At 41.5% G+C, this 21,397-nt stretch overlaps 1 protein-coding gene across 1 annotated transcript; it reads right to left on the bottom strand.

The window, feature by feature from the left end:
- Positions 1-15,689, bottom strand: LOC133409315 (dysbindin-like). Its single transcript, XM_061689152.1, has 4 exons — positions 15,352-15,689; positions 5,229-5,378; positions 4,869-5,018; positions 1-1,748 (listed from the first exon to the last, which is right to left on the bottom strand). The coding sequence occupies exons 1-4, from the start codon at positions 15,392-15,394 to the stop codon at positions 1,456-1,458; spliced, it is 636 nt and encodes a 211-aa protein (XP_061545136.1). The 5' UTR covers positions 15,395-15,689; the 3' UTR covers positions 1-1,455.
- Positions 15,690-21,397: the final 5,708 nt, after the last annotated feature.

Genomic DNA, 21,397 nt, shown 5'->3' with positions numbered 1-21,397 from the left:
AAAAAATAGAATATCATTCTGCAGTCTTGGTGACCAGAGCCACAGAGCAGAGACCAGGTTTTGTATTTGTGGTGGAGATGGAAAATCCTGCATGCTGCAAAAAAATGAGACATGATCCAATAGTTAAATGAATTTGTCTTTTGAGGTTACAATAACAGTGAACACATTTCACTGGATTTCAATTTCAACACAGTCACTTAAGAGACAACAGATAAAAGCTGGAATCAGTGAGGTTTGTCACTGTAGGCAAACTGTGTGTGTGTAAAAGGAAATTTCACTCGTTTAACTTTAAATTCGATGCATGCCGCAACATGGTGTGAAATCAACTGGGAAAATCTATATCAAGCCTCAAATGCAGCTTAAGAATTTTATATTATGATTTCTGTCATTTCTCTCATTTTTACCACATTGATTAACAGTCTTTTGTTGAGATCTGTCAGATTGTGTCCATTTTAAAGCCTAGATTTACTACATCAACAATGGCATATAACTAAACGTATAACTAAAGCCACCACATAGTTTTGGGAGTGATTCAAATGTTACGTTTCACTTTATCCAAAAATATTTCTGTGTAAAAATCTATATTAACAATGGTTACGTCTCTTCCTCGGAACTTCATTCAAAACTTATGGGGAATTTAGAAAAATAACTACTCTTTACAACAATATGGAAGAAACGAAGAAAATTAAAACCACTACCAAAACTAATGATTTCAGTGAATGCCATTCATCACACAGTGTCGTGAGTAAAACACACCCATCATAATTGTATTTTTTTTTTTTTTTTTTCAAAAGGATGCTTTATGGCCACTTATGTTTAATTTTCAACATTATAATACCTGCTATGACTAAGGCGTGAGAATGAAGTTAACTTTTACTACATTGAAATTGTTTCAGCCAGCGCACCTTGCGCAGTTTGTCATCAAAACTAAAGTTATTTTGACTAAAGTCATTTACTTGAGACTTGCCCACATCAGTAAAGTACAACCTGTGGATGGGCTTTTATGGTTTTAATGTATTTTATTTTATTTTTTTAAACTGCAAAGTGATGATGCACTGCAGCGTTCGTGTTTAACATGGCTGCTTGGTACTTGCTTTGAATCAAAGTTAGCAGGAGGGAGGTTCACCTCAGGCAGCACGCAGCCAGAACATTTAAGTGTGTGGGCGTTGAATAAATCCTACTGTATAATTTGTGTTAAATGTCAGGAAACAAAGAGCAGTAGCTTCAGCTGACATTTTTCTTCCATTAACAAAGAGAAGAAAATGTATATTTTAAGTAGTAAAGAACAAGCGTCTTACAAAAAAATATGCACAAATATTCAAAGGACAAATCACAGCAGGTGTATCATGCTCGGGTTTCTCAGCAAATGTGAAGAGGCAGTAAGAGAAAAATTTCAACTCTTTACACCCTGCCTGCTTGTCTCTAAGTCTAATTCTAATTCTAATTAAGGCTTTGTTACGATTTAGTCAGAAGGCATCGCTGCTCCTCTTCCTCGTCCTCCGTTTCTTCATCCTTAGTATGGGGAACAGAGGTCAGCAGTTGGGTATCGGCGTGGATTTCCTCGTCGTCTGACTGGATTACAGGTGTGTCTGCTCCACCCCCGCTAGTATCACTGGAGCCCGATGATGTCGACGACGTGCGAGACTTTGACCCGTGGTGGACTTCATTTTGCCTTTGCAATGGTGGACACACCCTATAGACAACCTCGGCCTCTTCATCCGCCTCATCTTCATCTTCGTCCTCCTCATCTGTAAACAAAAGCTGTTCAAAATGCCTGTTCTTGTCATGGTCTGTGATTTGGTTTGGGTTGTGTTTAGTTTTGTTCCATGTTTTCCTGTGTTCCATGTTTGTCGTGTGCTCATTAGGTTGTCGTGTCCACCTGTTCTCGTCTACTTTGTGTCGACCAATCAGCTCTCTCCAGCCACTCGAGTCTTGTCCAGGTGTTCCTCGTTGTCTCGTCAATCTGTTTGTATTTAGTTCCCTGGTTTCTTTCAGTTCTTGTCGGTTCATTGTCGCTGTCACATGTCTTTGCCATGTCATAGTCGTCAGTTGTCTTTATCATTGCGGTATGTCATTGTCAGGTGTCATTTCCCCTTTCTATTCCACGTCTTACTCACAGGTCATAGTTTGTTTCCAGTTTTAGATATTCGAGTGTTTCTTTGTTACTTTGGTTTGGTTGTTATCTGTTGTGGGACTTCGTTCAGTTTTGCTTTATCCAATACAATATATATTATATTTATCCAATATAATATATATTGAAGAATAAATATTATTATTTTCGAGATTCCCGCACTCTTGCCTTGCCTCCCTGCTTCCTTGCAATTGGGTCCACCATGTTCTTGCCTTGCGTTCCTCGCCTTCGCTCTAACCACGTACGTGACAGTTCTGTCTTGTTTCAGTTGAGTAGACTTCATTATTTAGTGCCCCTTGAAATGCCATGAATTGAAATGAAATTTCTGTTGCCAGAAAATATGTTGTGTTTACGTCTTAACTCAATTAACATAAAATGCATAGTGATTCAAAATATGTCTTCAATAAAATGTGTAACTACAGTACATTTATGCAATTGCACCAGTTGAAATTTCCGGATTCATCTCAAATTAATTGTAACCTTTACAGGTTAATTTAATTTGACCTTGTCTAAACATTTGAATGCAAATGTCCAACTGTTCAATGTTTCTGTATGTTTTACAAAAATAAAAATAAACCTTTTGGCTCAGAACCACATTTAACTTTAAAATTTGATAGACTGGTTAGGCCAGCACCAGGTGCATTCATATTTAAAAAAAAAAATCATAAAATGGCATTACAGAGTAAATACAGTGTTGTTGATCATGTAGAGCCAAAGAACACTTTCTTCAAGAAACTTCAAAAACTGACGATGCTTAAGTCATGTCACTCGAATAAACCTAACGGGTTTTACAACTGGCCTCACTTTGTTGTCAAGATGCAATATTGATTTTACACACTACAAGGCTTCCTAGTGGATTATGTAGTGTCAGAAAATCACCTCCTGCTCAGGGGTTTCCTCTTTCACCCTCTCCTGGATTCTTTTGAGCAACCCACCGATTTTTCTGGTCAGATTTGGCAATCCATCTGTGGTAATGTTGGCGAGCGAGATAGCACTCTTGATGAGCCCCGACAAGCTGTCATACAAGCCCTCTCACTGCGTTTTCAGTTATAAGGATTACATGACCAAAGGCTCCTCTGTTTTCTCAAAATTTGCATGAATCCTCCTGATAAAAATTAAAAGCTGGGCAGTACCCGTCCGTTCATCAAGTTAATGTGTGAAGTGTAAGGCCTAACCCTATTGCACTTAGCAGGGCGCCACAAACTGTCGACAAATCCATTCATTGTGTATGTGCTGCGGCGGTGTGATGCCGAGGCAGACAGCACGTCCAGTAGGAGAGGGTTAGGCGGAATGATTTCAGAATGCAAATAGCAATCGACCAAATAGAAAGCTCTAGGGCACAGCCCTACCACACATGCTCGTCACCTTATTACTTTTGTCTAAAATAAATAAAAACGCCTAGAGTAAAATAAAAATATTTTGAAATATATGTACATCTAATTTTAGATGAGTAAGATACAGTAAATAGTACATGGGTACCTCAGGTTAAGAATTTAATTGAGCCCATTTGTAACACTGTTCAACATTGTTCAACGTTTTCTCCATTTGTGGATAATGGCTCTTACCATGGTACGCTAAAGTTCTAAAGCTTTAGAAATTGCTTTGTAACACTTTCCAGACTGATGTCAATTACTTTATATCTCATTTCTTTGGATCGTGACATTTTGTCGCCGCTTTTTGAGCCAACTTTATTTTGTAAGACAGTTTCTATCTAAGTGATTTCTTTTTTTAAGAGGTCTGGAGGTAATCGGGGTTGGGTGAACTCAGCTTTTCAAAATATTTGATTAGCCACAGTCAATTCCTGATTTTACAAGTGGAGCAATCAGTTTTTCACACAGGGCCAGATAGCTTTGAATACTTTTTTCCCCTTAAAAAACTAAATCATCATTTACAAACATTATATGTTTACCTCGGTTATCTTTGTCTGATATTTGTTTGATGATCTTAAACATTAAAAGTGTGGGAACTATGCAAACAAATAAGAATTTGAGAAGGGGAAAAATACTTTTTTATAGCACTGTATACTGTATATACAGTATAAATGCTGGTCGGGAGGGGCACTATATCATTTACACAGTATATGATATAGTGACCCTCCCGACCCCCAGAGAAAATTCCACCAGGCGCCTCTGCCAACCAGCGGGAAAAGCTTCATGCTACTTCCTGGTAGGCTGCTAAGCAACCATTCCCAAATATGGGCAAACTTTCACCGGAGCAGTTTCGTCTACTCATCCTGCCCCACGGTGAACACCAAAATAAACAAGTTCAGTGTGAAAAGGCCTTAATAGTGCATTCATTACAGTATTTGGACATTAATGTGCTTGAAGTTCGAACTTAGTGTGAGCGTCATCGTTTAGTCATTACATATAGGGTTAGGGTATAGGAGAAAATGAAAAAGACTTTCACTTTCATTTAGGGTTAGGGTTAACCCTAATATTCTATTTGTGACTCATGTAAACCATGAGGCACATTTTATATTGAATCACGTCAGTTGTCGGTTTATTTCTCTTTACGAAACTGTCCAAAAAATAACTTAATGTACATTTTAATAACAGTAATTTTCAACATATACTGAAAAACATGTTTCGCCAAAGTTTTTTTCTCTTTAGTCGAAAATCAATGCTGGATAAAAACATAAAAATTCACCAAATTTTGAGAATCATGCTTTTTACGAGATAGCGATATTGCTTATTTCTTTATTTGAAAGTGTGCTGTTATATTTAGTTAGTCTGTGCACCTGGTAGTGGGGATGTTAGCACTCCCTCATCTCCTCCTGATCCAGAGTTGAGGAACACATCAAGGGCCTCTTGGTCAGCGATGTCCATCAGGTCCATTTGCTCCAGCACATCCACGTTCACCTCCATAGACGAGATACTTCCCATGGGGGCTGCAAACACAAATTGTGTTATGAAATGTTAATGTAATATGAAGTGTGATAGGCAATGTGTCCTGAATGGCTCCACTAAGGCTTTCATCTATTTACTGTGTGTTCAATTGGTTAAATAGCAACAAATGTATTTTGTTATAAAACTACAAGTTTGGTACAGTGTGTACATTTTCCTCTTAAATCAAAGCCAAAGTTTTCACTGTCACTCACGTTTCCTGCTGTCAATCTGCAAGTGACCTGAGGGCAGGTAGTTATCCACATCTTGCTGGCAGACCTCCTCAAAAAAGCGTTGTCTCTCCCTCAGCTTCAGATGCTGTGTGGAATCATTGTTCAACACTCTCTGGGAGTTGTCTGTCTCCGCTGAACAATGAGAACAACTCAAGCTTTAACACATGTGGTAAACACTAACAAATGGCCTTTCTAAGGTTAGCATCTGGATTGCAGTTTTGTTTTTTCTCCCAATGCTTTTGGGGATTAGTGATGTTTGATACCACCGATATTCTTTCTGGTACTTAGTAAAATTCACGCTGGTATCAGTGGTGCATCCATCCATTTTCAACACCGCTTATCCTGGTTAGGGTCGCGGGGCGCTGGAGCCTATCCCAGCTGACTTCAGGCGAAAGGCGCCCAGTCAGTTGCAGGGCACATACAGACACGGACAACCATTCACACTGTCTCTGAGTTGGAACTGAACCCACGCTGCCTGCACCAAAGTCAGGCGAGTGTACCACTACACCATCAGTGACTGATATCAGTGGTACTGAACCAATACCGATACTTTGTAAAAACACACCAAATTTAGTAAATCTGAATAAATAGTGCATACAATACATACCGTAATTTCTCGTGTATAATGTGCATTTTTTACCCCAAAAAATTGTCAAAAGTATAGAGTGCGCATTATACATAGGTATAGGAGAAAATGAAAAAGACTTTCACATTTTACCAATGTATATCGCCCCCTAGAGGTTATGAAAAAGTTGTACACTTTCATTCTAGTATGCCACTTAGAGGTTATGAAAAAAGTGTAGACTACACTTTCATTCCAATTTGTGAAATATTGTTTTGTTTTTGTTTTTTAATACGACTGATGACTGAACAACAACCATCCTTAATTTCTTTATGGTTATGTTTTGTTTCATGATAATGCTTTTTTGAAATGCTTCACAGTTTAATTTTAATCCCATTAAAAAAAATTTAAGTTTCGCCAGGTCCTTCATGTTTTCTTAAAAGAATTGTACCCATTTTACAAATCCTGCCTGGGTAATCAAATGAGCACAACTGTGTGTTTTCTATTTACTAAATAAAAGTAGGGCTGTAGCGGCACGGTGACGACTGGTTAGAGCGTTTGCCTCACAGTTCTGAGGACCGGGGTTCAATCCCCGGCCCCCCCTGTGTGGAGTTTGCATGTTCTCCCCGTGCCTGTGTGGGTTTTCTCCGGGCATTCCGGTTTTCTCCCACATCTCAAAAACATGTGTGGTAGGTTAATTGACAACTTTAAATTTCCCGTAGGTGTGAATGTGTGTGCAAATGGTTGTTTGTTTGTATGTGCCCTGCGATTGGCTGTCAACCAGTTCAGGGTGTACCCCGCCTCCTGCCCGATGATAGTTGGGATAGGCTCCAGCACACCCACGACCTTAGTGAGGAGAAGCGGCTCAGACAATGGATGGATGGATGGGTATTATTATTCTTATCCATCCTTCCATTTTCTTTCCAGCTTATCCTCACTAGGTTCACGGGCGTGCTGGAGCCTATCTCAGCTATCTTCGGGTGAGTACACCTTGAACTGGTCGCCAGCCAATCGCAGGGCACATAAAAAATTCACACCTACGAGCAATTTAGACTCTTCAATCAACCTACCACACATGTTTTTGGGATGTGGGAGGGAACCCACGCAGGCACAGGGAGAACATGTAAACACCACACAGGCGGGGCCGGGATTTGAACCCCGGTCCTCAGAACTTTTAGTTATTTAACCCCTAACATACAATGGATATACCGGTAAAAACTCTTCCCACCCGTGTTCAAATGCCAGGTTTGTGTGATATAACAAATGAGACCAAGATAAATCAGATGAAAACTTTTCCCACCTTTATAGTGACCTATAGCCTGTAAAACCCAATGGGAGAAAAATATATCTTTTTAATAGGTGAAGTAAAAATAAATACTAAATAAATAAAATACAAATAAATACTGTGATAATGTAGTTGCAAAAGTGTGCATGCCCTGTTGTAACTGGGGACGTGGCTGTGGTCAGGATTAACCAATCACATTCAAAGTCATGTTAAGTAGGAGTCAGCGGACACCTGCTACCATTTAAAGTGCCTCTGATTAACCCCAAATAAAGTTCCCTTGTTATAGTATGCTTTTCCCTACATTGTTTTTGTCACATTTTGCGGCACAAGCCATGGTCTGCAAAGAGCTTCCACAGCATCAGAGCTCTCATTGTTCAAAGGTAACAGGAGAAGCGTGCAAAATAGTTTCAAAGGCATTAAATATACCATGGAACACCGTGAAGACAGTCATGATCAAGTGGAGAAAAAATGGCACAACAGTGATATCACCAAGAACTGGACGTCCCTCCGAAAATGATAAAAAGAGGTGAAGGAAACTGGTCAGGGAGGCTGCCAAGATACCAACAGCCACATTGAAGGAGCTGCAGGAATTTCCCTGTACATAGTGGAACATCTGTCCTGCGGTCTACCTTCAGTATGATGCTATGCCAAACTGACCAGCATTGGTTGTGTAACTGTGGCAAATTCTCTTCAACACTGTGTGCCTGCCCCCACTGGGCTGCATGGCCTGACACTTTGACTCATGTCACGAGTGCTCTTAGTCATTTGTGCGTGAGCGCGTTCGTGTGTGTGTGTGTGTTTGTGTCTGATCAAGTCTGAATGTGTGCACTAATATATGTTCGTTTTACTGCTTAGTGAGTGAGTGCCCATGAATGACTTGCATGTTTACACAATTTAAGCAAATGGATACTGCTTGAACAGTTACAAAATTAGCCTTAATTCTTCTACTCATCCAGTTTCTAAATGTCTGCAGACCCAAGTAGATAATCTGGCATACTTTCTTCCCTCATCCCAGGGTTCTTTTTGAGTCCACTGCTGGAATTACGTCAATTCTTTATTCCATCATACACATTATGTGTGGAGGCAGGAAACCTCCCTGAGGTTGGCTCTTGGTTGTTGTTTTTTTCACTGCCAACCTTTTTAAATTGAATTTCATTCAGATTGAACACTGGACGTGTGCGTTACTACTTGATTAACTCGTTTATTATTATTGTCGTTATTATTATTATTATTATGCTATAATCATAGCAACTCTTAAAGTAAGGTACAATGCTGAAGTCACTGTTACTTATATCAATTTCTCAATGAATGTTCTTTTATGACAAGAACACAGGTCTCATCAATTACCCCCAATCTTAGTAATATTTCCACTCACCTTCAAGAATATTAGATGCACCTGTGTAATCTAATGATGTTTTATCTGTGTTAATTTAACCATATTTATTTTAATTATTACAGTTGTGATTTACAGTGGTTTAGAATTGCACTGTATCTCAGCAAGAGGCGTGACCTGTTTTCATTTTGCTAAATGTGGGAGCTTAAATATTACAAACACCTCTCCCCACACAAAATATTACAAACACCTCTAAAATGCTGTGCAATTATTCAGCACATGCAAGCTAGTGTACAACAACAGCAACAGTAAATCAGTAAATAGCAAATCACTATCCATCTATTTTCTGAGCCGCTTGTCCTCACAAGGGTCGCGGGAGTGCTGGAGCCTATCCCACCTATCATCGGGCAGGAGGCGGGGTACAAATAACCATTCGCGGCTCAGAAAATGGATGGATGGATGGATGCCTTCATGTGTGTTTCTGCAAAGATGCATGCAGTAGGCTGAGTTATATAATTATTATTAGTTTTTTTTTTTTTTTGCAGGTCACTGATGGTGTAGTGGTACACTTGCCTGACTTTGGTGCAGGCAGCGTGGGTTCAGTTCCCACTCAGTGACGGTGTGAATATGAGTGCGAATGGTTGTCCGTGTCTATATGTGCCCTGCGACTGACTGGCGACCAGTTCAGGTTGTAGTCTGCCTTTCGCCCGAAGTCAGCTGGGATAGACTCCAGCGTCCCGCGACCCTAACCCTAAATAAGCGGTGTTGAAAATGGATGGATGTTTTTTTGCAATCCAGGAAGACATGTGGGAGGTACAATTTTCTACATTTGAATGGGATTCAGGTGGCACGGTGTCGACTTGTTAGCACATCTGCCTCATAGTTCTGAGGACTGGGGTTCAAATCCCAGCCCTGCCTTTGTGGAGTTTGCATGTTCTCCCTGTGCCTGACTGGGTTTTCTCCAGGTGCTCCGGTTTCCTCCCACATTTCAATAACATGCATGGTATGTTAATTGAAGATTATTTATTTATTAAACTATGTTTAGACATTTTGTGATACCCAAACAAAACTAAAACAACGATCTTTTTAGCATTGATATTAGGGATGTCCCGATCCGATCACGTGACACCAAATGGGAAAGTAATAGCTTTGTTTTATATTGAACTGAAACTTCTAGGGGTATTTTTAGTACCGGTATAATATAAGTGACTGAAAGAGACACGGAGACTCTGTGTTTGTGTGTGTGTGCGTGAAACATACAAACGTGTAGCTCAATGCATGCATCGTACCCCACTGCCCCTGAGTGGCAAAGGCTCGTGCATCAGGATCAGGAGATAGTAATTTTTTCCCCTGTCTGATGAAATCAGACACAAAAAAAAGGTACGCTCTAGGTACGTGGAATGTCACCTCTCTGGCAGGGAAGGAGCGAGAAGTTCCAACTAGATATAGTCGGACTCGCCTCCACACACAGCTTGGGCTCTGGTACCAGTCCTCCCAAGACGGGTTGGGCTCTCTTCCACTCTGGAGTTGCCCACGGTGAGAGGCACTGAGCAGGTGTGGGTATACTCATTGCCCCCCGACTCGGCACCTGTACGTTGGGGTTCACCCCGGTGGACGAGAGGGTAGCCTCCCTCCTCCTTTGGGTGGAGGATGGGTCCTGACTGTTGTTTATGTCTATGCACCAAACAGCAGTTCAGTGTACCCACCCTTTTTGGAGTCCTTGGAAGGGGTGTTGGAGAGCGGTCCCGCTTGGGACTCCACCGTTCTGCTGGGAACGTCTGGCAGTTTCAACTGCCACCTCCGGCAGAACTTCACCCATGTCTCGGCAGAGGCGGGGGGCATTGAGTCTGAGTGGACCATGTTCCGGGCCTCTGTTGCCGAGGCGGCCGACCGGAGCTGTGGCCGTAAGGTAGTAGGTGCCTGTCGTGGCGGCAATCCCCGAACCCGTTGGTGGACACCAATGGTGAGGGGTGCCGTCAAGCTGAAGAAGGAGTATTATCGTGCCTTTTTGGCCTGTGGGGCAGCTGATGTTTACCAGCTGGCCAAGCGGAATGCAGCTTTGGTGGTCGCTGAAGCAAAAACCTGGGCATCGGAGGAGTTCGGTAAGGCCATGGAAAAAGACTTTAGGATGGCTTCGAGGAAATTCTGGTCCACCATCCGGCGTCTCAGGAGGGGAAAGCAGTGCACCACCAACACTGTGTATAGTGGGGATCGGGTGCTGCTGACCTCGATTCAGGACGTTGTGAGTCGATGGGGAGAATACTTCAAAGACCTCCTCAACTCCACCGACACGCCTTCCCACGAGTCTGGGTTCTCTGAGGCGGGCTCTCCTATCTCTGGGGTTGAGGTCTCTGTGGTGGTTTCGTCCTGGCTGTGGAACAGTGGACCAGCTCTACACCCTCGGCAGGGTCCTTGAGGGTGCGTGGGAGTTCGCCCAACCAGTCTACATGTGTTTTGTGGACATGGAGAAGGCGTTCAACCGTGTCCATCGGGGAGTCCTGTGGGGGGAGGGGGGGGGCTTCGGGAGTATGGGGTACCGAACCCCCTGATACGGGCTGTTCGGTCCCTGTACGACCGGTGTCAGAGCTTGGTCCGCATTAAGTCGGACTCGTTTCCGGTGAGGGTTGGACTCTGCCAAGGCTGCCCTTTGTCACCGATTCTGTTCATAACTTTTATGGACAGAATTTCTAGGCGCAGCCGAGGCATAGAGGGGGTCCTGTTTGGTGGCCTCAGAATTGCATCTCTGCTTTTTGCAGATGATGTGGTTCTGTTCGCTTCATCAAGCTGTGATCTCCAACTCTCACTGGAGCAGTTCGCAGCGTGTGTGAGTGTGAAGCGGCTGGGATGAGAATCAGCACTTCCAAATAGTCCTCAGTCGGAAAAGGGTGGTGTGCCCTCTCCGGGTCGGGGATGAGATCCTGCCCCAATGGAGGAGTTCAAGTATCTTGGGGTCTTGAGGGAGGGAAGAATGGAACGGGAGATCAACAGGCGGATCGGTGGAGCGTCTGCAGTGATGCGGACTTTGTATCGTTCCGTTGTGGTAAAGAAGGAGTTAAGCCGAAAGGAGAAGCTCTCGATTTACCGGTCAATCTACGTTCCTACCCTCACCTATGGTCACGAGCTGTGAGTCGTGACCGAAAGAACAAGATCCTGTATATAAGCGGCCGAAATGAGTTACCTCTGCAGGTGTCCAGGCTCTCCCTTAGAGATAGGGTGAGAAGCACAGTTATCCGGGAGGATCTGAGAGTAGAGCCGCTGCTCCTCCACATCGAGAGGAGCCAGATGAGGTGGCTGCGGCATCTGATTCGGACGCCTCCCTGGTGAGGTGTTCCGGGCACGTCCCACCAGGAGGAGACCCCGGGGACGATGAATGCCAGCTCTGCTATAGTATAGCATGGTTATATAAATGTAACGGTTTAAGATTCATATTCTTGTATGAACCATAAAATGTCTGTTGACCTTCAAGGATATGTTCTCTAAGACCATTTCTATTTGAGAAATTTATTTGAGCAAATGAATTGATTGCGTTGGGAGGCACTTCGAGCCTTTCTTGTGCATGGACACAATGGATTAATTCCTTGTTAGGCTGCTACTTTATCCTGATCTGGAACTGAAACACAGGTCACATAGGAATGATTTAATGTGGTGGGTCAAGGAAGAGAGAACAGCTGGGATGGCTGCTGTCAAAGTGTTATGTGCTGTCGAAGTGACTCAGCATATTGAACGACATGACTTAGAAAAGTGTGTCCAGTGCTTGGCTTTCAGTCCACTGTGGGACGTATGGGCGTATGCAACAAGCCGTATTGTGATTTTATTTTGTCATCACGTGTCATCAACATTGAAATTATTGTATCCCCACCCACACACATATATGTACTGTATATATGCAGCAGCATGTCATTCAACATTGACCAGCTACAATGGTGTTAGTCGTTGTATTAGACTATCCATCTATCTTATGAGACTCAGTAATTTCAGGACACTTGTGATCTAAGACAGGACTAATGGCTTCAAAATTCCTTCTCTGTCTAAGCCCACAGTGAATTATAATAGCCTTAGGCTTGCTCTTATGTAATGCTTGTTACAGTTCTTCAGCTGCACCCTTCCATAATGCATCACGGTGCAAGACCTACTGCCTTCTACAAGCACGTTTGCTAAGAGACAGAAACTGACAAGACTATCATATGGAGCATTATGTATCCTGAACTGTTCTCAATAAAATTTCAGTGATTTCATGGAAATGCTTCACTGGGTCTGCTGGCCTCAAATAACTCTCATTCAGAGTAGAAGAGAACGGGGCTAGATGTCACATTGTTTACTCTGATATGTTTCTTGGAATCAATACATAATACATAAAAAAATGTGTACCAGATGAAAGACCAGTGTCAGGTACATATTTCGTGTTCATGTCATTTTCATATTTTGTTTCAGTGCAGCCGGCACAGTGGGCGACTGGTTAGCACATCTGCTTCACAGTTCTGGGGACCGGTGTTCAAATCCCGGCCCCGCCTGTGTGGTGTTTGCATGTTCTCCCTGTGCCTGGGTGGGTTTTCTCCAGGGGCTCCGGTTTCCTCCCACATCCCAAAAACATACGTGGTAGGTTGATTGAAGACTCTAAATTGTCCTTAGGTGTGAATGTGAGTGTGAATGGTTGTTTGTTTCTATGTGCTCTGCGCAGAGCAAATAGAAACAAAATACATGTGAATAACCGTAAAATGACTGAGACATTTTGATGAAAAAAAAAAATAAAAATGACTGAGCTACCATGTTTGCCAATGCTAGCTGTAGTTTAAAGGTAGCTCAAAACAGAACAATGACTAAGGTATGACAAGATGCTTTTATATTCACAAGTCCACATGTATCACTGCTAGGATTTTTATCTGGAAGACGCCTATTTTAAAATGTAAAAAATAAACCTTTATTACTTTGGGTTGTGCAAAACGTTTGATTGGCGCTCATCTCAGCTCACAATGTGTGATTCTCGTCTCAGACAGGACACGACCCCTGACCATGAAAAGGAAGAAAACTAGTATTCTACTTTTTAGACCTCTGGTGGAGAAGATATTTGCATTATGACAACTTACCGATGTGACAACAAGCCCTGGTGTCCCCTCCTACAACAGGGATATTGGGCATTTTGTTTTTGTTATTAAAGCCAACACTTATTGCATGTGACACATCAGTGCCACATTAAAGCCTTTCATTTATTTCCTTCAAATTGGCCCATGTCCCTACACGTCTTTGTTGTGATGAGACTGTCAGCAATTTACAATGCAAAGGAATGTGGTTTAAGATGTAGACTTCTTGCACGAGGCATTATGTTTTATTGGAGGGTCTTTCCAATGTGCCTCAGCCACCTTCAGGGTAAGCATTATAATTGTTCACCCCAGTATTCAGCGTGTACTCTCGCTGACTGCTCTCTGTGATGAAAACAGTCCTCTACATGCGTCATTGGCTGCTCTGTGTCATTTTAATGGCGCAGTCATAGATCAAGAGACCTAGGAACTGCACTGGGAGCATAGAACAAATGTTCCTATTGAACCAAACAGTCACATGATAAGGCTTTCAATGCCCTTGTGACGAGTGGAAAGAAATCCCATGATCGCTTTTGTGTCTTTGTGCGAAAGTGACTGTATTTTTATTTGGGAGAGAGATTGTACTTTGACTCCATGAGCAGTCATATTTGACAGCTCATGCATCTACAACCCCATTCCGCCTAGCTGACCCGCAGCTTCTATTTCTCCCCAAGGGATTAGTGAGGGTGCAACTCAGCTCTCAGCAGTGTACGGTCTCATCATCTTTCGGTATTACTGCTATGAGCCAATCACTCCCCTCTGTTGGCCAAGCAGCCATTGCAGACCATCAAGCTTAAATCATTTATGTGTGAGATCACTGCACCACAGCGGCCACCACTCCCACCATGATATCCCTCAACCCCCCACACCACACATTCTTAGTTCTAAACACACTGTGTATTAATCAATAAATCAATCAAATCACCCCCATCATAGTTACAGTAAACAACAATATTCAGTGTACCAATACCTCCATCATTCTTTGTCTCCAGTTCCAGATCCCCGCCATCCCCATGATGATTGCATCTTCAGCCTTGTGATCATACTGTGTATTACCAGGCCACTTCCAACCACATTCCCAAGCCTTGAAAGATCATCTCTCGAACTAAATGCAACAATGACCGCTACTATTCCTTATTGCTTTCCATCTGAAAGAGTGGACTTTTGGTAGGCTTCACTGGGCTTATGTGATTGCTCTACTTTCTACATTAATTATAATTCACCAGCATACAGAAAATATCCATTAAAGAGGCAAAAATATAGCTCACTTGACATTTTAACACTATGACTCTAACACTATGAGGTTAATCACAAAGTAATACTGTGGTCATACCTCTTCTGTCTCTATATAAGTCTTGCTCCTGTCAGACTCAAGGAAGTAGTTTTGACTTGCAGAAATTCTGTTGCACCGTTATCAAGACATATTTAGTTGGAAAGATTGACATAACTGTAGCAACAATACCTTCATGGTATTAAAGAATTAATTATTGATGGGTTATTTAATCAATTCTAATCAATATTGTTTTTTTAAAAATCATATATAGAACAGAGGTAGTATTATGTAAAAGCACCCAGCTCCAGTTGTACACAACGGCTGTCACAAAGTTGAGCAAACATCTTTTCACAGAGTTAACTGGTTCTTATGGTTCATGGTAGGCACAAGCATGATAAAGTAATAATAAGTAATTAGAATACCCTCTGCTCATTTAGAATAAAGAGCTCCATATAGCTAAAGGAAACAAGCTGCATTAGTTGAAGATGGAAAGACCCATATGGAATATTAAGCATTACGCTCGTATTGTGCAGCATAATCTCTCACTCAAATAAAATAATACGAGTTGGTTACTTACATGCCAGATGTTTGTTGTGTTTGGAAGACCCTGTAGATGACATGATGCAGTGACGTAGCAGTGTATGTCAGTTTGACTTGTCACCTCCTGTCAAGGATGCAGGACAGGATGCTGGTACACGTCGTAGCAGATCATCTAGTCATTGCATCTCTACACTTTACCACCAGGCTATTCCAACTACACGTTTTTTCCTGCTCTTCCTGACTCCTTCTCGCCCTTGTGATTGCCCCAGTCGTTCTTTCTAGGCTCCCTTCACATTGCTTCACACTTGCATCCTTATTACCCCCCCTTCTCTCTCTCTCTCTCTCTCTCTCTCTCTCTCAGTAGCTCTAGCTCTCTCACACACACACATACACACACGCAAGCACATATACAGTGTCTCGCACACTGTGCACAGACAGGGTGAATGGTAGTAGACATTGTGGCCTGTACCAACTGGTAATAACGAAACGGTCATAGGCTCAAGAGGCATTTTACATAAAAATATTTAGGAATTCACCATGAACTGTAATATAATTGGAGACCTGTAATGTATAGTAACTCCATAGTATTATTAAATTAGCTCACCAAAAAAAAGAAAAAAAAGAAGAAAAAAATTTTCACGTTATTTTTTGCAATGCCTGTTCACATTGTTATCCTTTATTAGGTCAGGGCTTTCTTATATACACTAGCCACAACAACATTCATAACTTAATGAGAGCTACTACAAGAGTGGTACAAAATTGTCTTTGCAAAGAAGGAGCTGCGCTATCATGCATGAGTAGTGATAAACAATGTTCCCTAAAACAAAAGGAACCTCAGGTTTGTATCCCCCACATGGCATAGGCACAAAAGGAGTCGAGTTTCTCCCATTACTCCTCTTCTGTTATGGTCTATGTTTTGCATTTATATCTGGAGTTTTTTTTCCCCCCCTTAAGCCTGGGTCCCCCCTTCCGACCAAAGGCAGCAAAGGCCCGATCATCGGATATGTCGAAAGATTATCCTGACCGATTATCCTGTGTGGTGAGCATTTTTTATTTATTTATTTTTTTAATCCCAGATGTGTTCCCAAAACAGTTGGGACCAACACTTGTAAACGTTAAACATTATAAACATATTTACGATAAATATCCTTATATATATGGGCAACACCGAGAACAGCCAAGCCATAGACTCCAGGGTTGTGATGCGGCATGGAACGATAGCCAATTAGGAAGTTACCTGAAGTTTAGAATACATCTTTGATACAACCTTCGCCTTATTTTTTTCTTTGATAATTTTAATAAGATTGGCTTCAACAGTAGTGGGCATTCGTTTCAACGTGTCCAATTCCTCCTTTGATCTGATGTAATCCCTTATCTGTAAATATTGGTAAAAATCTTTAGCGCAAAGCCCATATTGGTCTTGTAATTGTTTGAAAGATTTTAGAACTTCCCCATCGAACAATTTGTGTACAGTTATTAACCCTTTTTCTGCCCAAATCAAAAAGCTTGAATCCATTTTATTTGGCCAGAAGTCATTTAATTTAGCAATTTGAAGAGCACGGGAAGTTGTTAAAGGCATTCCCATTTTTTTCCTCACAATTGACCATATGCGCAGTATCCAGGCAATCCATTCATTTTCTATTTTAAAATCATTCCATTTCTTTTGTTCTAAGAATATTGCGGTCTCCAAGGGAATCAGTGGGCTTGAATTGTTCTCAAGTTCTATCCAATTAGTTTCCCTGTCTTGCCCCACCCATTCTACTAATCCTCGTAACTGAGCTGCCTAATAATACAATTTAAAATTAGGTAAACATAGGCCACCTTCCCTCCGATAACCGCATAGTAGTTTCTTCCGGATTCTAGGTTTCATCCCCTGCCATACAAATGTTGAAATCATTTTATCCAATTTTTTTAAACATAGATGGAGGAATCCATATTGGCAATGGTTGAAAAAGGTACAAGAGACGGGGGAGAATATTCATCTTGATTGCTTCTATTCTGCCAAGTAAAGACAGGGGAAGAATGTTCCAGCGCCCGATGTCCGCTTTTAATTTAATAATCAGTCCGCCAAAATTTTCCCTGAACAATTGGAAGGAGTGAGGTGTAATAGTTACACCTAAATATTTGAATCCCTGTTTTGGCCACTTAAAGGAAATGACTTTGTCCAGTTCTATTGGTTCCTCCCCTACTAACAACGCTTGTGATTTGGCCTCATTAACTTTGTACCCGGAACCCAAGCCAAACTCTCTAAGACAATCTAACAATACAGGAATGGATGATAATGGGTTAGTAATGTATAATATAACATCGTCGGCATACAATGATATTTTGAACTCTGTACCGTTAATGATTATACCTTGTAATCCGTGTTTTTCTCAAATAATTTCTGCCAATGGCTCTATACTAATTGCAAACAATAAAGGGCTGAGGGGACAACCCTGTCTGGTCCCTCTTTTCAACTGGAATTCTTCAGAGATATAGCCATTTACTCGAACTTTGGAAGTAGGCTTAAGGTACAACGTTCATCCATACAACGTTCATCCATCTAATAAATGTAAAATCAAAACAGAATTTCGTCAAAGTGTGATGTAGGAACAACCAATCAACCCTATCAAAGGCCTTCTCAGCGTCAAGGCTGAGAAGCATTGATGGGTCTGTTTTTTCTTAGCAGCTGTCATTATGTTCAATGTTCTCCTAATATTATTGATTCCCAATCGTCCAGGAATAAAACCTGTTTGGTCAATACCAATCACATGCTTTATACATTTCTGAAGCCGTTTAGCGAATATTGATGTTAAAATTTTCATGTCGCAACACAATAAACTTATCGGTCTATATGAGGAACAATTTACAGAATCTTTGCCCTCTTTGTGGATAACAGATATGATCGCTTGGGACGAAGATTTAGGTGGATCATTTTCAGAGAGAGCATGATTAAAAACTCTTAGTAATACAGGGGTGATTTCGTCTTTGAAGTATTTATAAAACTCACCCGGGTAGCCATCCACTCTGGGGGACTTGTTATTTTTTAGATTTTTAATAGCCTCTTCAATTTCCTCTTTTGAAATTGGGTTTATTACCGTTTTAGATTGGGTTTCAGTAAATGAGGGTAATGTTATTCTTTCCAAAAATCTTTAAATCTTATTTGATTTGTCGACGTCGACTGGTGAGTTGTATAAAGTTTCATAATATGAGGAAAATGCATCAACAATGTCTTTTGGGTGAAATACCATTCTTTTCGAAGTTGGATGTAAAAATTTTAAAACTGTGCGGTCGGACTGGGCTTTACGTAACTGGAGTGCTAATAGCCTACTAGCTTGATTTCCTGATTCATAATATCTTTGATTAGCAAAACGCAGGGCTCCCTATGCTTTGTATGTTAATAAGTCGTTAAGTTTTTGCCTAGAACATTTTAAAGAATTCAGAATGTTTTCATCATTTATCCTTTTATGTTTCCCCTCTAAATCTGAAATTTCTTTTTCCATTTTTTGTTGTTCCATGTTCCTATCCGGCGGCACGGTGGACGACTGGTTAGCGCGTCAGCGCGTTAACCTACTACATGCGCGTTAACCTACTACATGCATGGTAGGTTAATTTAGGTATAAATTGCCCGTAGGTGTGAATGTGAGTGTGAATGGTTGTTTATTTGTATGTGCCCTGCGATTGGCTGGCAACCAGTTCAGGGTGTACCCCGCTTCCTGCCCGATGATAGCTGGGATAGGCTCCAACACGCCCGCGACCCTCGTGAGGAGAAGTGGCTCAGAAAATGGATGGATACATTTAACTGCCATAACTTTGAGTTGTTACTTTTACCCACGTCAAGAGAAAGGAAAAGCGGAGCATGATCTGAAATTGTTATGGGCTCTATATGATAATTTTTCACTCTGTATGTGTCTCTTTTTGGCATTCAAAACATATCTATTCTGGAATAACTACTATGTACTTTGGGGAAAAAAAGTATAATCTCGTTCTTTAGGGTGCTTTTGACGCCTTACGTCAACCAAGTCCATCTCTATTATCAGACTCTGCAACGTCCTTGTTTTTCTTGAAATTGCACCTTGATCTGAAGGTTGTTTATCTAAATGTTGATTCACCACACAGTTAAAATCCCCACCTATTAAGAGAGTTCCTTATACAAATGAGGTTGACACCGAATAGATTTCTTTAAAAAAAAAGCTGCGTCATCTTCATTTGAGGCATACAAATTTGATATTTTTATTCCTCCTATTGTTCCAACTATCAAAATGTGGCGACCTCCTTTGTTGTCCTTTCTCAACTGTGAGGCTTAGTGCTTTATGTACTAGAATGGCAACACCTCGTTTTCCCGCCTCTTTGCATGATGAGCTAAAAACCTGACAGACCCTTTCCCTCCTGAGTTTATGGTGTTCCTTGTCATCAAGATGGGTCTCTTGGAGTAAGGCAATTTAGCAATTATGTTTTTTCAATTGGGACAATTTTTCTTTCCTTTTTATGGGATGATTAAGACCATTTACATTATAACTAACCACCTTGAGTACACCCATACCGTAAACTTAAGTAAACTAAAAACAGACAAGACACATATGCCGGGAGCCACATAACACTAAAAATCAACAACAATGGAAACAACACTATAGAACCTCACATGTCCTTATGAACTTCCATTTAACCAGTGGTTAGCCCTTGCAATAAGATCAGAATCAGAATCAGAATCAGAATCATCTTTATTTGCCAAGTATGTCCAAAACACACAAGGAATTTGTCTCCGGTAGTTGGAGCCGCTCTAGTACAACAGACAGTCAATTTACAGAACACTTTGGAGACATAAAGACATTGACAAAAAACAATTGTGCAAAAAGATGCAGAGTCCTCTAGCACTTAGAGCAGTTCGAATGACTAATATTGCAATAGTCCGGTGCAATGACCATTGTGGAAAGGGCGCTGAGACTTCAAGGAGTGTATGAGCGTTCCACCCCCGATGTCTTTAGGGCAAAGAGCAAATGCTCTCCGGGTGAGGTGTACTTTGTGCAGTGGAGACGATCTCTCAGGAAGACCTGTGGTTGTGTTCAGATCGTCCAAATCCGAGCTCTTGTTAAACAAACAGTGGTACATTCCACAGTCCCCGACAGACTTCAGGTAATAAATATTAATGTCTTACTTGTAAGCCTCAAACCAAAATGTACAAACCATAAGTTCCGATAAACAATAACCAGCCCAAACGATCACTTTACTCACGACTTGTAGTATTCTAATCGTTCCCCTCCTTTCCATGAATGAATCCTCTGATTTCTGATACCTCCAGTTGGCGTGCAGTTTCCTCTTCCAAGGGGCTGTGTTGTCCAAGCATCTCGGGCCATCTCCATCTCCAGGACCTCTCTTTCATCCAGCACCACGTTCACTCCCAGTTGTTTTAGTGTGGGTTGTGCCTCCAGTAAAGAAGTGAAAACTTTGGTGCCAGAGTCCAGACAAATCCTCAGCTGGGCTGGGTAGGGTGACTGAGCTTTCTCTCCTTAAGCCTTTTCATCACTTCACGCACCGTTTTCCTCTTCCTCTGCACTTCAGTAGAATAATCTTGGTCAAAGTAGATTGTATGCCCCTCGAACTTAAAGTTGCATTGTTTCCATGCTTGTTGCAGCACTGCTTGTTTCACCTGAAAATCCAAGAAGCGGATAATAATGGACATTAGTGGGGCTGGGCCTTCTGGTCTCAGTCCTAGCGCATGATGAGCTCTTTCCACTTGATGTCGAGCCCATCTTGTAACTTTAGTGTGTTCTTCAAAAAACGCTCCACAAAGTTTATCATGTTATCCTTTACAGACTGCTCTGATATACCGTACAGGCGTATGTTGTTACGACGTAGACGATTTTCCAAATCATCACATTCATTGGTAAGGTTGATTTCTCTTCGCAACAGGTAACTTAGCTCTTTATTTTGTCGGTCTTCCGTGGCACTCACTCTGCATTCCGCTACAGTCATTCTGTGGTCCAAATCGTCTGTGCGTGTTGCAAGATCCGTCAGTTTATTCTCCAATCTGGTGAATGTTTGTTTGTTTTTGTTTTCCATCCCTTATTTTACTCACTTTCCTGTCGTTCTTAGATGTTTTT

The sequence above is a fragment of the Phycodurus eques genome, chromosome 1 (assembly GCF_024500275.1).
Source record: "Phycodurus eques isolate BA_2022a chromosome 1, UOR_Pequ_1.1, whole genome shotgun sequence".
Classification (NCBI taxonomy): domain Eukaryota; kingdom Metazoa; phylum Chordata; class Actinopteri; order Syngnathiformes; family Syngnathidae; genus Phycodurus; species Phycodurus eques.
This window is presented reverse-complemented; position numbering and strand designations above follow the sequence as displayed.